This window comes from Pocillopora damicornis, chromosome 5 (genome assembly GCF_964200805.1).
Source record: "Pocillopora damicornis chromosome 5, jaPocDami1.2, whole genome shotgun sequence".
NCBI classification, from domain to species: domain Eukaryota; kingdom Metazoa; phylum Cnidaria; class Anthozoa; order Scleractinia; family Pocilloporidae; genus Pocillopora; species Pocillopora damicornis.
The window spans coordinates 21,333,533-21,351,312 of record NC_142674.1 but is presented as its reverse complement, the minus strand read 5'-3'; the positions used below and the strand labels follow the sequence as shown (position 1 = coordinate 21,351,312).

At 38.0% G+C, this 17,780-nt stretch overlaps 1 protein-coding gene and 1 pseudogene across 2 annotated transcripts; one reads left to right on the top strand and one right to left on the bottom strand.

Annotated features, from left to right (window-relative positions):
• Window positions 1–673: 673 nt before the first annotated feature.
• LOC149045927 (uncharacterized) lies at window positions 674–1,593 on the bottom strand. The gene has a single exon (XM_089206575.1). It carries the CDS (start codon window positions 1,577–1,579, stop codon window positions 701–703), a length of 879 nt encoding a protein of 292 aa, XP_089062701.1. The 5' UTR covers window positions 1,580–1,593; the 3' UTR covers window positions 674–700.
• A 4,807-nt stretch (window positions 1,594–6,400) lies between these two features.
• Window positions 6,401–10,551, top strand: LOC149045926 (uncharacterized; annotated as a pseudogene). The gene is made up of 5 exons (XR_016186654.1): window positions 6,401–6,793; window positions 8,373–8,464; window positions 8,983–9,080; window positions 9,534–9,643; window positions 10,028–10,551. The product of XR_016186654.1 is annotated as an uncharacterized LOC149045926 (transcript).
• The last annotated feature ends 7,229 nt before the right edge of the window (window positions 10,552–17,780 follow it).

The following is a 17,780-nucleotide window of genomic DNA, read 5'->3' as shown; positions in this document are numbered from 1 at the left end:
CAAGAGTAATGTTTCTCATAAGTACATCATTATTGTGGTTCGGTATTATCCCTGGTTTAAATTTTCCTTTGTTTCAAACTCATCAACAGATATTATCATATCTAAACACAAAGTAAAATAAAATTTAAAGCAAGGTTAAAATTGAACCACAACAGCCACACATAGTTACCTAGCTAAACCTTACAAAGGTGCTTAGATGTACTCTAAACACACCTGCATGCATCAGAAACAAAAGCATATAATAAATTTGGTAAATTATATAAAGTACCATATTATATGGCCGTGTCTCACAAGGACTGAAAACTATTCGTGAATTTGATTGGCTAAAATCAATACTGACCTTGGTCTAGATTTTCCAAACTATACCGGCATTTAAACCACATTTTAGTGTAAATTAAGGGTACATTTAAGTGGTGAAAAAACTTGGAAACAAAAACAAAAAATATTGACGACATTTTCTTCTAGTGAGAAATACTAAATGGAAGCGCAAAAATGCCTGACAAGAAAAAAGTAGAGAGGACTAGCAAACTTTGAAAAATTTAAGTTCAGCTTATCACCATGCACAAGCAAAATGTCAGCTAGTACAAAACACTTACATTACATGTAAACAAACAAAATTCTTCTTTTTGTCTGGCCATATAATAACATCTTATCAATCCCTTTTCAAACCCCCCCCCCCCCCCCCCTGTTTGTAAGTCAGTTACAACAAAATTCTCCTGGAGATGGGAGACACGATCAAGTGTTTCTGTCCTGACAAAAGTTTTTCAGCTGACAAATACTTTGAGTGAATCCTCTGGACAGGTAGAAATACAGATGGCCCTGAAGTCTCGTAGCCTCTTGCATGCCAAACTGATAGTGGGTTCTTAAAGCCAAAGTCTTGTTCGGTAGGTTTCAGCCAGTTCACAACTGCAAAAACATGAACATATTGCTTTCTTTGAATTTCCAGACTGTGGACTATGTAATAACGTACAATTCCTGGCCTCAACAAGCCAGGGTCAATGCATCCATTTTCAGCGCACCATGATGCTGTTACACGGGCATATGGACATAGTCTTGAGGCTAATGTGGAACCATATCTCTCGCCAGCAACTGTTAGAGATGAGTACTTCTTGTACAAAGTAGCCATAGCCGGTGGTGTTTCGGCCAATGTTGGATACAGGCTATGATAAACTAAACGCAGCGCTGCTAGTTCATCCTGATCCAGTCTGGCCAGCTTGTAAGGGCTTCCAAACTTAATTGATGATAAATCTGCCCACAAAGATTCTTTACCAATTAATGATCCAGTGGAGGCCATCATAAGCTGTGGCAGTTCTGCAATATTTTCTAAGACTCCTTTGGAACCTAACATGGCTTTGCAATTGTCAAAAAAGAATTCTTGATACTCTTCTGGGAGGCAATACTGAATATTTGCCAGACTACAAGATGTCATAAACTTGCGCATAATTTGTATTTCCACGGTCTTATAGTTTGTGTGATAGGATCCTAACATTCCATTATACCGTTCAAAGCTAAACAGCCAAAAACCGTATATGCTGCCGTAATTTTCCACACATTCTTTGAGATGGAGATAGAGGTGCATGTTAGGAGATATTGCCAATTTGCCATTAAGTTTCTCATATTCCTTTCAGAAGTCAATGAATTTATAGTCTGCAAGCATTAAGTCAGTTTTTGTAATGCAAGGCTTACAGAGAAGGCGGCAAGCTAGCACAAAGGATTGCCAGTAATGAAGGTGTTTCTCTGGAAGTATGTCCTTAAGTGCATACATTGAGTACAGAAGAACAAAATTTTTCCATTGAGCAGCTGTGTATCCACCATAATTTGACTTGATGTTTCCAGGAAGTCTTCCTATATCAGATGATGTAGAAATCTCTTCAATCCTGCTTTGAATGTTCTCTAGCCCAGCCTTTCCAATAATGTCACTTTCGATCCATTTTGAGAAAACCCTTTTTGCTGTCCCTAAGAATAAGTTATGCATAGGGTCTATAGCACACATTTGAATGGCCTCATAATAAGGCAGTTCCAATAAGGCTGTATACCTAGTGCCAAGTTTACTGGCTAGCTTTTCAGCTTCAGTTTCGGATTTGCAGTTTCTGACTCTGTAAGCATCCTGACGATGCTGCTGTGAGGTCCTCCTTGGCCACTGGTCTCTGTCAAAACCACTGTAGTCTTTGCGCTCTCCAAAGCCACCAGGAAAGAATTTGTAGCAGTGGGAACATCCTCTGTTAGCAGAATGGCCGAGAAATCCACATAGTTTCCGTGCAGCAGGGATGTCAGCAGCACAACATAAAAGAGCTGCACGAACCTCTACTGAGGTTGATGGACTGTTACAAGTGTTAACCTTAACACCTATCTAGAGGGCTTTCAGTTCATTCATTGCAGGCTCCAGAAAGTGGTTAAGAGACTTGGGCTCATGAGCAAGAGCTGGAATGATACCAACCAAAATAACATTTTGTTTTTTAAATCTAATGTTTCTTGGCAGATTCATCAATACCATGTGCATTACACCAACCGAATAATCATTCCGATGTTTAAATGGTTGAAACCAGTCAACGTTCAACATAAGACCAAATGATCGAGACAGGTTGAGAAATTCCTTTGTGCCCTTCCAGTTGCCAAACTTTTTCCAAACTTTGCCATCGTAAACATCTGCATACAAGTCATCATCTCTAGCTCTGTTTCTCCACTTTTCACACTGTTCCTCAAGACCAGAGCGTTTCAGTAAGGCTTCTAGTGCCTCGATGATGCTCTTGTAGCAGTACGTCTTAAGAGCATAGAACTTAGTTTTTCCATTCTTTAAAGTTACCTTGTTAGCAAGCTGTGCTTCACAAATCTTACGCCGCCTTCCTTGTGGAAACGGAATATTGTTACAAGTCCTTGCAACAGTTCGGTGACCCTCATTGATAACAACTTCATCCATCTGATAGAGTTTCGTACATTTGGGACAGACAACATACTGCTGAAAGTTGTCCTGATCAATTTTCAACAGCTTTCTTGCTGAGTACAGGGAAGTTGGAATATTAGTGGCAAGAACAATACACAACTCTGTGTGGTCCTTGATCAGCTCCCTAATGCAAAACAGTAACTGTTGCACAAACTTCAGCAACTGTTCAATGGCATTGTCACTAACATAGTTCTTGTACTGCCACACCAAAACAAAATAAACAATCCAGGTCAGAATTACTCGGGTACGTTGCTGATTGGTACTCATTGGAGAAGGCTGAGGCAATTCTACTTCCTCTGGCTGCAGCATATCTTCTATATCACTGGAATCAGAATCTGCATAATCCGTGCCTTCATCTTCACTACAGCTCTGCCCCTCATCGGAACTACCAAGTTCAGACTTGTCAGACTCCAGTGAATCCTTTCATTAAGAAAAATAATAAAGTCAAAAGTTATGTATGATAGTAAACACTTACACAATGTAGTTGCAACCGACTATATTCATCTCGTATGACTTAATTTTACATGATTGTATTGACAAAACAATTTTTTTAGAAAACAAAAACCTCTAAAAGCCATTTTGAACATAAATCTTGAATATCATAATCTTGTCTTGATCATACAGTGTAGTCAGCACTTAGTACTGCAACATATGTCTTTTCATGAAAGAGGGCCCACAAATTGCCTTTTAAGTGATTTGAAATTTTTAAGTAAAATGAGTTAAACTTTAGACCTGAACTGATGCCTTCAATTAGAAAGTGAAAAAAGGTGAACAAAGTATGTGTAAGTATGTACATTGTAAAGTAATCTTGAATTAAGATTATCACAGTATTCCACCGGTTTTGCCATTCAAGAATCTTGCTTATCTTGGGCATTGACATCCTAGGCCCGGGTCAAATGCCAAACTTCACATGAGCCGAAAAAAATTCCATTATCAAGGTAGTAGAACTACAGTCTAGTATAAGGTCAAAAATAAACCACACTTAAAAATTCAGTTGTTCAAAAGATATTTTAGAGTTTAAAACAAATGCAAGATGCGGGTTTGTTTTCAGCTAGGAGTGGAGAAAATAAAGGCTGAAATTGGTTACTACGGGCACCTTTTTGCGATGTTAATAATAAGCGGTCTGCAATCCAAGTCGATAATTGACCTGGCATCGACATCTATATTAAAATACTAAAATTAAGTAGGACTAACAACACATAAGATTGGCATTTGACACAATTCAGCCAATCTGAAGTAATCTGGGTCGGCCCTAAAAACTAGTCAATAATTTGATTTGGCTCATGTGGAGTACAATGTTTGACCAGGGCCTTAAAGCTTATGAAAAGATGTACAGCTTACTAGATCCCACACATAAATACACATGCATGAATACATGTAACTTTCAGAGAAACTGTACCTGTTGAGCTGCATCGCGAGTTTCTGAACCATCCCGATTGTCTGTGAAGTACAAGAGAGGAACCATATTTAGTTTTTATATTTGTCACTCAAACTTTAAGACTTTCTTGTGTTGTCATTGAATTCTACATAATATTATATATTATTCATGTTAGAAATTTGACAGATATAACCGCAAAACAAACAACTTCAGTGCGCAGTCTCACAATGACTCAAGTCAACAATATTTTTTCTCAAAGAAATAAATAAAAATAAATACACACAGGTAAGGAGTCCTTACCGGAATCACTCCCAGAAAGATCTTATGCATGTACAGATGGCTCATAGGATCCATGTTTCCATCTATTTTACAAGATACATTATATAGTTCAGTTATTAATTTATACATGTATTTTCTACCCTAAATTACACCAAAAAGCCATTGATGTACAGACAGCTGTAACTATAAATGTTTTCCTTTGTTTCTAACAGTTTGAGTCATTTTTTCTGTAGATTATAGAAATTTCCACCAATTTAAAATAATTATTATATAAGCCAATTAGGTTCATTTAATGACCTACATTGTAAGAATAATCAGTATTTCTTTTCATCTACAACTAACAGCATCAATTATTGTGAAAGCAGAAAGGTTTGAGGATAATACGAATTGGCATTGCTGCACTGAGTTGGATTCCTGGCTACTCATGTGCAGTCTGTATGGTTCTTAAACACATTTAATTTAACAATTCACCAAGTTAAAACAAAGAAAATCATAACTGCGAAGGAAGTTTGGATACCCAGGTCTTAATTATTTTGCTGTCACACACTCCAAACAGTGTTTCATTGCCTATCCAAACACTTGGTATTTCGTCAAAAATACCCCACCACGCATCACATTTTTAACTCTCTTCTCTTTATTTGGATATCTTGATGAAACACTGTCTCTGGTGTTTGATGTATTTATTATTACATGAAAAAACTCAATTTTGCTGTGTGGCAAACTTTAACATTGTGTTCATCTTGCTGGTATACACACAAACAAACAAACAACTAAACAAAAATTTGGCTGTGAAGCAGAAATGCAGAAGATAAGGAAACCAGAAGTAAAATTGCACAGATTGCATGACAACTATTGAGCTTGGTGAGGAGGAACGGGGTAGCAGGCCCTTAACCATGCAGCAGGAAAAACTTATCCTGAAAGACCAGACAGGACTTCTTTAAGCCTTGTTTCCAGTAGACAAACAAACACATAATGCACTGCATGAAAACCATGTTATTTTGGTCTGAATTGTATTTGTTTGGAATACCAATCAGTCAGAATCAATTTGCTTGTAAGCCATTAAATGAAACAAACCTGGCATAAAAAGAATAATTATGTATTTCTTACAATAACTATGTGTTTACATGTACTCTACCATCCTTCAACTCTCACATGACTCTCATTCTTGTTTGGCCTATACAAAATTGAATAGAAATTCAAAATAAAAAGAAACCTGACGTGCATGTCAAGGATGGACCTGATAAATTTTGGGGTCGTTTGCTAATCAAAGATCTTCAGGTTTTTATTACAATTTTTTTGACAAATGCGCTGTTGTTTTCACATGTAAATGACAAGAGTCATTAACATGTGAAATCAAAACACACACCAAGACTTTTTTTAATAGCTTAGCTTTGAATGCTTCGAATGCACGCAGTCACATGTACCAATTGCTTACCTTCGCTATCACTTGAGCTTGATCCAGGGACATCTGGTATAGGCATAGATGCTTTAACTATCGTTAGATCAGCCACGGTTTTCCATTCTTTGACTGACTGGATTGACTGTACCGTTTACGATGCTCGTGGTACTGTGAATTGCTAAGTAACTGCTGACAGTGAGGACATCGTTGTCTACACCTTGATCGCCTCTTTTTACCACTTGTTTCGCCGTGTAAACCTTTTCTTTTCATTCTTTGCGATACTCCTGCGTTCTATAACCTAATATACCAATATAAATAACCAAAAACTTGACGAAAACTCTCTCCTCAAACTTGTGAATTCTCGTAAATCTATCTCTTTTCCGCGACGCATGCCACTGCGGGCTCAGCAGACGGGTTTGTTGCCATTGACGACAATTGTCTGGTGACTGCGTCAAACTGGAGACGAGGCGGGAAATTTGCATTGTCTGGGCATTTGTCAAGTTGCGCGTGATTTCCAGTCGTCGTTCTACTGTGTATTTCCAATTTTTTCTCAGTTTTACTCCAACTCAGCAAAACCATGGAATCAGCCAACGCAGAAATGGAAGACAGGACAGTGCTTAGTGAAGAAACCCCGAGAGCTGCCCTGGAAGATCGAGATCTCTTGAGGCGATTGCTGGCCGAAGTTTCGGTGATCCGCAAAGAAAATCAGCAACTGAAAAGTCAAGTAACGAATCTTACGACAAAAACGAGAAGGCAACTCTTTGAGAAGTCCAGAGACAAAGATCCTGAGTGTTCGGTAAGTAATTTTGTCTTCTTTCTGGCTAAGCAACTTCGAAGTTGCGGTCAAGGATGAGCGTCAGGAATCACAAGACGGTTTACCGTGTGTTGAAAATAGGTGTGAAGTTTGTGTTATGTAAGCTAACGGTAAGCTTAATAATTCCTTCATTGGTTAGCTGAAATCTTATCGTTAAAAGCAAATCAATCATTTTAAAAATTCGTCCAAGAAATAGTCACAAATTTGGTTAACAAAGTGCGGCTGATCGAAGAGACTCAGAGTGACAGTGTTGTAAACGTTTGCCAAATTGCCCCACTTGTTGGCGACACGCGCGAGCGAACAGCGAACACCGTCGCGCGCGGTGAGGCGGAAAAAAGTTGATCCACATTCAAATTTTTTCCGCAGACGTATGTCGTCGATGCGTTTGCTTTATTTTACTTTACGCACGTAAAGCCAGGTTACACGCATTAATGTACTTAAAACTATGTGACAGTGAAAATCCAGACTCATTCACCTCGTACCGACGGGTTATGTAATCTACGTTCACGGACATGAAATTGGCTGGCTTTACATGTGTAAAATAAATAGCCGATTGTCGGCTAGTGTGCAACAAGTTGTCTTAATCCACCGCACAGTAGCCAACAACTAGGCCCGACAAGACATTTTCCAAACTAGCACAGCCAGGTAACAAGGCCCGATCTTGTTGCAGACTTGTTTGAATTCCCCGCAAGTAGGCCGACGAAAAATCAGCTAGTGTGCGGCAAGCTGATGAGCTGACAAATTTGACACCGATAAAAATCTATTTTTCTTCGGTAAAATATCGACTAGTGTGCGGGGGCCGTAAACTACAGCGAATATTTGGACGGCTTACGTCTGCGGAAAAAGTTTATCCACATATTGACCACATTGAACGTTTTCCGCAGACCATAAATTTACTCTATTTTATTTTAATGGGAACCTCGGCAGTTGAGGCGAGCTGACGACGAGTTGCGCGAAATATTTTACAAAATTCCTAAATTACAAATTTTACTCGACAAAGGGAATACAACAAAATAAAAGGAAGAAGAAACGGACGCCAATGTTATTGCTAGAAAATGCAGTGACGTCATATAATCCAAGATGGCGGTGCGCGGGAAATTTTAAAGTGATTTATTCCGTTTATTATCGTTGTTTCATTGTTATGTTTTCCTTTACTTGCCGGGTAAAATTTGTAATCCAGACATTATTTCAATCAACTGAAGGCCAACTCGCCCCAACAGCCGAAGTTTCTTTAGAACATTTCCATTATCGCTATCGCGGCTTTCAACTTTTTCCGAAGGCGCGAGACGTACGTACGTTTGCTCTATTTTATATTAAACAAGTAAACTAACTTTTAAAAGCTGAAGTATTGAGCTGCTTCCACAGAGCAAAGTCACTTAGATCACTTTGCTCCGATCCGAGGAGGAAGTTACGTTAAAAGCGACAGCTTTTTAGAAGTCCCAATTCGCTACGGCATTTTTACAATTAATTTTGCTTTTATGAACTTCCAGCTAATAATCAACTTGCTGTTTTTAGTTTGTTTTGACATTGTTTTTTTTTATTTATTTTACAAAAATACAAGAATGCTGTCAGGAAAGTGTGCAAGGAACTAACAAAGGGTGAAGGACAAGAAGAAGATCAGGAGAATCAGCTTAACTTTGATTTGAGCGTCAGGTAAAACAAAACGGAGCTAATGTATAGTTACAGCTGAGGTGTAGTAGGCCGGCTACAATAGCTATTCGCTTTTTCCTCGACTTCAAAAAGAGTTGACCTGTTGTGTGGCGACGATGGAGGAGCTTTTAGTTATTGTTAAACAAGATCTTAGGCCATGCTAGCTTGCAACGTAAAAATAACTAAGTGAATTTTATACTTGTGGGCAACACATAGTGTAGGTAGTGCATGCATGCAATTAAGCAAGGACATTACGAGTGTGCTCTCTTTCCTTGGGTTATTATAAAATAAACAAGATTTCTCGATAGGGAAACAATAGGCTCGCCATGGTCTAAAGCAAAACAAACAACAATCGGATAAATAATTCGAAAACCTATCTCATTGGCTGTTTGATTGTTGCACTAAATTACCTGCCGTTATGATTGGCTATACAGTATGTGATCGCTTCTATTTAGTTTTGCTCTCACACCTTTAATTTAGCTGAGTAAAATTCTTAAATTGATATCTTATACCTTTTTCAGTTTTAATAGCCCAGAAAATAAGACTATGGCTAGGAGAGTGCTAAAAGAAGTCCGCTCAGTGTACGGCAAGGACAAGTGGACAAAGGCTGTCATTAAGAGTAAGTTGGTTTTTTTAGCACAAGCAAGTAATACCCGTTGGTTTCCTTTTTTTCGATTTTTGCAATACTACTCTACGTTTAGGGTTAGCGTATATTAGCACAGTGAACTGACTTGAGTGCGTTTATTTGGGATGATCCGAGATTACTCGGATCATGGTCAAATCCACTCTGAACAAGGATTCACCAGTTCCTTTGATGCACAGTGATCCTAATGGTCTCGGATCACCAATCTTGATCCGGATCATCCCATAGAAACGATTGAACTAACTGTATAGCTACTTAAATGAAATACGTATTTTACCAGTAAAGATAGAGAACGCCTTCAGAACTGCAAGAGCGTGCTTGCTGCTGTTTAAACTTTTTGTCGTTCTGCGCTAGTTAAATGAAACGGTCATGCTCTTGGTTATTTTTGATGAAACGTGACAGTAATGAACAGCACTGTTTCATTTTTAGGCGCGGTTCATCAATACTGGAAATCTCTTCGGGATGACAGAACAAGAAAAACAAATAAAAAGTTTGAAGAACATCGAAGTCAAATGAAGCAACAAAATCGATTAAAGAGAGTAAGTATCAGATTGAGAACCATATAAGCAAATGTTCAGGAATGTTGAGCTTGATCCTAGCTATGCAACATCGCGTTACAGCTATTTCTAATAAATGAATCCCTGTATTCGAGCTCTTTTCTATGGTTTAACACGATAAATACATATTTTGTCCTTGATAACATGTCATTTAATTAATTGTGTTGCTTTGTCAAAGAAACTTATCAATTTTTATATATACACTTTGTTTTGTATAATACTCACAATTTAAGTTGAAAAAGAAAAGTGTAATCTTTACCAGAGGGAAGTACATGTATATCTTGTAACAGCAAGGTGTCATTGGTGATAGCCAAAATGCTCCTTGCGCATTTTTTGACACTTTTGTTCTCTGTTTATATCGTTTAGAAACTATCAAGACGCCTTTCAAGCTCAGAGAAGGCTATCTTGTCGGACAACGACAAAGAAAAGGCAAGAGAAATTTTCTGTTCGCCATGTCATCAGAAGAAAGCGACAACGATGATCCTGATTCATCTAGGGGTCCGAAACCAAGGAAAGTACGTAAACTGGTGTGGGAGAAAAGTAAACTGAAGAATTTGAAAGCAAAACTGGACGAGGCCTATTTGGAAGGAATTAGCGAAAAGCAGCGTCGTGCAAGTGCACGTTTGACCAGAACCGAAGAGCCATCTGTACGGCCTTGCCCCACCAATGGCCCTCGTTGGGCAATTCGTACCGAATAATTGGACTGAGAGGTTCCTAAGAATAGACATTATTTTAGAAAACACTATAAAGACGTTCATTGTTCTTGGCAAACTTTATGCCTGTTTTCATTTATAGTGCTCAGAACAGCCATTGTAACATTTGTTCAAAAGTAATTTGGAATGCGATTTGTCAAATGGTGAAAAGTTTTCTTTCCCAGTCTGACATAGAGACCAAAGTAGATGTATACACTACAAGTATTTTGCGAATAGTAGGCTCTGTAATGAATTGAAGCTCTATTTAACTACAACCTTATCTTATGGAAGAAAAATAAATGACTCTTTGGCAAAATATAGCTGTAGTATTTCTTTGACTGATGGGGAAAACGCCATAAGAGGTGTTCTGTAAATTAATTAATAAGACTTTCCACCTACCATGAACATTATAAGGGTGCGTTTCGGAAAGAAAGAGGGAAAAAAAGGTTTACCAAAGCTAGAAAGTTTCCGCAAGGGTAAGATAAATTTGAATTAACACGTTTCCAAGACGTAAGTTGTAGCGGAAACATGAAACAGACCTCAGTTTCCGGAACGGTTTCTTGTGTTTCCGCAGGTTCCATCACCCATTCAGTAGCCCGGAATACGTCAACGGAAACATGGAAAAGACATGTTTCCGCAACGTTTTCTCGTGTTTCCGCAAATGTAAACCCGAAATTACGATTGCGGAAACATTTGTTTCCTTTAGCTGAAACTTGACGGAAACATGCACAAAAAGTGGTCCGGTTCCGTTGTATACGCAGCAACGGAAACGCGAGAAAACGTCACGAAACCGGTAACGGAAACACAGGTTATCCGTCGTGTTTCCGGAACGGTTTAACATGTTTCTGCCACGTTTCCGTTTACGGATTATTGCAATTTCGTCCTGTCCCTCTCCACTCAAGAGTATAAATGGATACTGTCCCTCTCCACCCAAGAGTATAAATAGATACTGTCCCTCTCCACCCAAGGGTATGAAAGGATACTGTCCCTCTCCACCCAGGAGTATAAATAGATACTGTTCCTCTCCACCCATGAGTACAAATAGATACTGCCAATTTTGGTGGCATTTTGAGTTTGGTCCTAGGGCTTGGAACATCAGCAGTTGGACCTCAAAAGTGTTGTTGAAATTACCTAAAAACGTTCGAATTTAGAAAGCGACTATTATCAGAGTATAAGACTTATAATGGGTATAGGAACGATTTAGAGAGACACCAATGTTGGAAAAATACTTCTTGGGTTTTTTAGGCTCAAGAGCTAAGACAGATGATTATCAGGCTGCATAGCAAAAAAAATCTTATTTTTACCGAAAAAGAAGAGAAAGAAAATGAACAAACTACCCGACCTATACACGTAAGTACATTTTTAAGAAAATAAATTCCAGAGAAAACTTGAAAAGCAGCAACGTAGGACCGCTCTATTTCAATTTGGTTTTCTCCTCAAAAGCCAAGATATATCTCAATTCGGCTCCGAGTTCTTTTTTCTTCTTTAGCGATTTCTGTTCAAAAATTATACAATTTCAGCTATTGATGAAAATTTGCTTACAAATAAATTTTTGAGCATTTTTCCACCATCCAGCCCTCGAAGTTAACCTTAGAATCGATTAATCAACAGAAGCCGTGTTTTAACTTCCAGTGAAATTAGATAGCCTTACAGGAGATTGCAAAAAGTCTCTTAATAGGTATTCAAAACATCAACTATACTAGAAATCCAACTTGTTTTTTTGTTTGTGATTTTCTTTCGTTTTCGAGTGCGATTTGTTTTGAATCGCACACGTTCACTTAATAAAGGTTCGAGCTTTCAATGCAGACCAAACTTATGTAATATGTATTAATACATGAGTTATTTACATTGGGAAAAGTCGGGACAGAGTGTCATCCATCAATTCGCGACGTCGAATTTTCAACACTCTTATCTGCAGAATTAAAGAAACAGTCGCCGCTCTCGGCAGAACTGACGATCCAAGTTAATAAGATCGAAATGAGCTCTTTCTTGATCCCAAACTGGCTGAAAAAGACGCTGAAATTTCCTTCTTTTTTAGTTCGTAAGCTCTTTCCACGTCCAAGACTGATAGAAAATTCATAAATTTTAATCTTTGAAAATGATTTGTAATTCAAATGAGTTTTCCGACTTTGAACAACGGGTTGAACACTAACGACAATTTTTATGGTCGGATGTGCAATCGTAAGCAATAATTGGCTATTTATAAGACTTAATAGACTCAAATAAAGAGGTAAAAATATCATTGCAACCGTAGCAATACCACAACTGTTGCTTGTAGATAACTCTTCAGTTATTAAAATCGTTGTCCAGATTCAACTTAGACTCGGAAACAGCGCTTGAACAGTAGCCCTGCGAAGAGCCACGGCTAAATTCCAGATTATCTCACTTACTTCTGTTTTATTTTATTAACTATCAGCTCGCTCAAACTCCCTGTAGTCGCGATAATTTTTTTTCGATTCCCTTGCAATTTCGTGATAGAGGTTTCTCCTTTATTTCAAACTACACCTGTCTCGACGAAGAAAATTACGGGAATGAGTGTATTTTTTCCAATTTTCGATAAAAGGTGAAAGGAAAAGAAAAAAAGAAAGGGAAAGGAGAAAGGAACGTGCAGTCGAGCATCAACTAACAACCTCTCGCTCATCCTCACGAGGGTCATTTCTTTTGGGGTGCCAGCGGACGACCCGTACGTACTTCAACCTCTCAAGAGAATATCAGCTGTTGACTTACTCTCTTGACTTCTCTATAAGAAAAATTGGCTCCAAGAGACTGATCGTCATTTATCCCTTGTGGTGGGAGGGAGAGGAGTTAGGACGATACAGGTGGCAACAATGGCCATAATCGATGCTACAAACATAAAGGCAATAACAAAACGGGGCAAGAAAATCCTCTAGGTCGAGTTTTCAAAGGAATTGTTGAGGGTCGAAAGTCCCCGAAGCACGACCTCTGTCTAGGAACTGTTAGATACTATGCCAACGAAATGTTGCGCGTAGTTCTCTGTCAACGTTAAGATTCTAACCATATTTTGTATGGTATCGTCGGATTGAGCTACGCGTGGATCAAGCGATCTGTTATAGAACTGGACACATCAATTGTCAAGGAATATGATATGTTTTTACTCTTCTAGTTTTATTATGCAAGGCAAGCTCATAATTTTTAAGAAGCAGATGTTTCTTACCCCAAAATACAAGTCAGCTTCTATGGTTTAAAGAAAAAAGCATTACTTCAAAGTTAATTTTGCTGCAAATTAAAGTCAAGTATTTCAAAGGTTTCAAAGTATGGAGTGCATTCGGTTGCAAGGTTGAAGAAAAAGCGTGGAGGAAGAGCGATCATCCGAACACAAAAATCAGCCACCGCTTAAGAAACGACAAATGTGTTGGTTTTGGTGCGAAGCTGACGTTTACTGCAGACGAGAAAGATAACAAATCCATTTACAACCATCGTGATGATGCAGAAGAACCAGCCGAGAACCCAAAACGTGGTTTCCATTGAATTTCTTTTTAATGGCTGTCCTTAAAAAGGTTTCAAAGCGTGGAGTGCATTTTGTTGTAAGGTTGCAGAAAAAGCGAGGAGGAACAGCGAACATCCCAACACCAAAATCAGCCACCGCTTAAGAAACGACAAATGTGTTGGTTTTGGATCGAGCGAAGCTGACGTTGATTGCGGACGAGGAAGATGACAAATCTATTTACAACCATCGTGAGGATGCAGAAGAACCTGCCAAGAACCCAAAACCACATTTACATTGAATTTCTTTTTAATGGCTGTCCTTAACTACTCTGTTGTTCTTGCTTCGGAACTATTCTGTTGTTTATTAACGACGCCATTTGAAGAGAAGCCTTTTGCATTCTTGCTTTATATCTCTTTTGAAGAAAGCATAAGCTATAGGGTTTATTCCAGAGTTAATAACTACTAGAGATATTTTGTAATAAAAATCATTACCACATGTATGACCGGTTAAAAGTAGCAAACTACAACGCATCATTATTCCGTAACACGATAGAAACACACACGTTATCAAAGCTACCCATTTTACTGCTGACGTGTTCTGAGTTTTAGCTCTAATGACCATATGATTAAACCGCAATTGCTTAGCAAAAGTGCGATCTCTAGAGTTCAGATTGTAAACAACAAGAAACATGGAGGCAAGAAAAAAGATTAGAATTACGCACAAGATTATCTCGGGAAGCAAATATATGTAGCCGCGTATAGTCGCGGCACGATCGATTTCACCAAGTTCAATCGACACTAAAGTAAGAGTGTAAAGAAAAGGAATTCCCCAAGATGTTACAACCATTTGAATGACTCGACGGCGCTTCATAAAAGTCAAGTATTTCAAAGGTTTCACGACAGCAACATAACGTTCGAATACTAATCCAAACAAGCTTGTTCCAGAGCTGCAAATAATGAAAACCCTTACAATTATCACGATTAATCCCTCTTTTGAGCTTAGAGGGCATTCGGTTGCAAGGCTGCAGAAAAAGTGTGAAGGAACAGCAATCATTCCAACGCCAAAATCAGCCACTGCTAAAGACACGACAAATGCGTTGGTTTTGGTGCGAAGGTGACGTTTACTGCAGACGAGGAAGATGACCAATCCATTTACGACCATCGTGAGAATGCTGAGGAACCAGCCGAGAACCCAAAACCACGTTTCCATTGAATTTCTTTTAAATGGCTGTCTAGGACTTTTCAATTGCTTTCTTCGGTCATGCCAAGAGTGTTTTGAAAGGTTTTTAGGGATGAAAAATTTAATTGTGTTTATATAGAGCTTTTATTCAACCATCTGGCCCTATCCAACTTACGTAAAAGTTAATAAGGCGATGTATGCTGTTTAATTAAGTCATATTCAGGGCTGCAAACATCCATCACTTAATGACGTTCTTGTCAGACGCTTCGTGCACGGAGTTTGACGTCTGTTTATTGGTTTTCAATAATAATGAGCAAATTGCAATCAGAAATTGTTAACAAACGCGGAACATTTATTAACTTCATCTTCTAATGTATACCAATTCAAAGAAAATTACGGAAGTCCTTTTTTTTTAGACTATCAGTACAGCATGACAGTGCAAATAAGATGCGAATTAACGAAACTTAGCCAACAAAACATTTCAAATAACAATAATTTCAAAATTATCAATCAGTCAGTGTTAAGCGTAAATCGCCTCCTTTTATCATCAAGTTAAATACGTTTTAACAAATAAAGAAGCCTCGAAGCACTGTTCTTTTGTAAAGTACTTCGTAAGAGGCGTTGTTTGGGGCTGGTCAAAATACGGCACAACTCGCAAAAATACTCAGCGATACTACACACCAAAACGTCTTATAAGATGATTTTATCCACAACTTGTTTTGCATCAGTTGAAACCAAATAACCCGTTTTCACACTCGTTTTAAAGGTCATCATGTGCATGCAAGACTTGTGGGTCAGGTGTGTCACTTTTCTTTGAAAAATTTGTTTGCTAAACACACAAGCAGAAATTAAAAGCATTTCACAAAGAAAACGTAATGTTATGAAGTTTCCTGAAGGCGTTTGCCTTTGGCAATCTCTCTTGACATACGACCGGTGGATTACATGACTTGAATACTTGTCACTGACAAGTTGGCAAGTCTTTCATTTTTAGTCGAAGGTTTTCCTTGACGAGCATCTCCAAGATAAGTTTTCATGGAATAAAAAAGTGTTGGAAATGTTACCTACGCTACCAAATGTAAGAAAAATTTCCAAATGAAAACGGGGAAATTAAAAGTATTTATATCATGAATCTTACATCGGTATTGACTCTTTAAGGTGATGATGTATTCCCGCTAAATTAAACACAGTTCATGGGGAAGTTGCGCATATGACAAAAATTCAATCAATTCAGCACTTTTTTTTCCAGCCTTTGTCTTTTCAAAGTTATCATGTAATTCATCAACAGAGCTTAATACTCTAACACATTGAAGAGAACATACAGTAAAAAACACAGCAAAATTGAGGAGGAAAATAGTATTTTTTACTGCATATCATTAAAATATACAACGCAAGCTCATAGTTACGCAAGCTCACAGTTATAAGAACCAGATGTTTTTAAGACTAAAATATATGCCATGCCAGCTAAAATGATTAAGTTAAGAAAAACATTTTCTCCAGTAAAGTACGGCCTCCAAACAATCAATATGCGGTCTTAAATATTCGAGACATATGTATTATCAACAGTACTTCTATTAAACAGGTGACTTCGTTTCATCGGAAGCTTTTTAACTGAACAGCAGTTTAGATAAGAATCAATATGTCACGAATAGATTCTGAACCGGAAGTCCTCGGGATCTAGGAAAGTTGCATCAGCTAATGTTTTTCTTGCGTCGGAACTACTCTGCTGTTAAACAGCGACTTCTTTTGAAGAGAAGCCTTCCGCATTCTTGCTTTATATCTCTTTTGAAGAAAGCGTAAACTTTAGGGTTTATTCCCGAGTTAATAACTTGTAGAGTTATGTTGTAATAAAAATCGTTACCGCATTTATGCTTTATATCTCTTTTGAAGAAAGCATAAGCTATAGGGTTTATCCCAGAGTTCAGTAATAACTTGCAGAGGTATTTTGAGAGAGAGAGACCGGTTGATTAAACCGTAATTGCTTAGCTAAAGCGTGGTCTCTAAAGTTCAGATTGTAAACAACAACAAACATGGATGCAAGAAAAAAGACTAGAATTACGCACAACATTATCTCCAAAAGAAGATACAAGTAGGGCAATATATATGCTGTTTAATTAAGTCATATTCAGGGCTGCAAACATCCATCACTTAATAACAGAGCGTCAGACGCTTTGTCCACTTTGTCATTAAAGAGGATCAAAGTGCTCTGTGAGCAAACTCGTGAATTGAAAAGAAAAGGTTGGAAGTAAATGTGGGTGAAAAGTGAAATTTACTGTCTTTCGTTGTAAATATTAGAAAATCAAGGCAATACTGTCTTAATGAAAACATTAACGATTCCCTCTTTATCAAATGAGACAAACGGGAACGAGTTTTGAGTGATATAACTAAGCCAAGCCTGCCACCGTCATTTTGGACCTTCGCCTGGGAAGATTTAAGTCACGTGCTAGGCAACGTATAATCAATAACAAGATAGAATTTCATTTCAGGCCTATATATCAATTTTGTGGTGAGTAACTTTCGCATTTTAGTACGTTGTATGTATGTTGAATCTTCAAATTGTCTTGAAACTTAAAAGAAAATTGTTCTTTAAAAATTCACTGAAAATCGGTAACTAAAATTGTTTGTTTAGGTGTTATTTGATTTTCGTGTTAACTTGTTATTTCGTCAGTCGCCGGCATCTTTTGTTGCTTCACACAGGAAAAACACACGCGACGAAACGTAATGATCAATTTTGTCCTCAATCTCACGCCATAACAGAAAAAGCTTTTGAACATCTGTAAACTCCGAGCGCTTCGCAGTAAGT

Bases quoted from the DNA above. Each gene is read 5' to 3' on its own strand.
- LOC149045927 (XM_089206575.1), bottom strand. From the start codon at position 1,579: ATGCACCTCTATCTCCATCTCAAAGAATGTGTGGAAAATTACGGCAGC.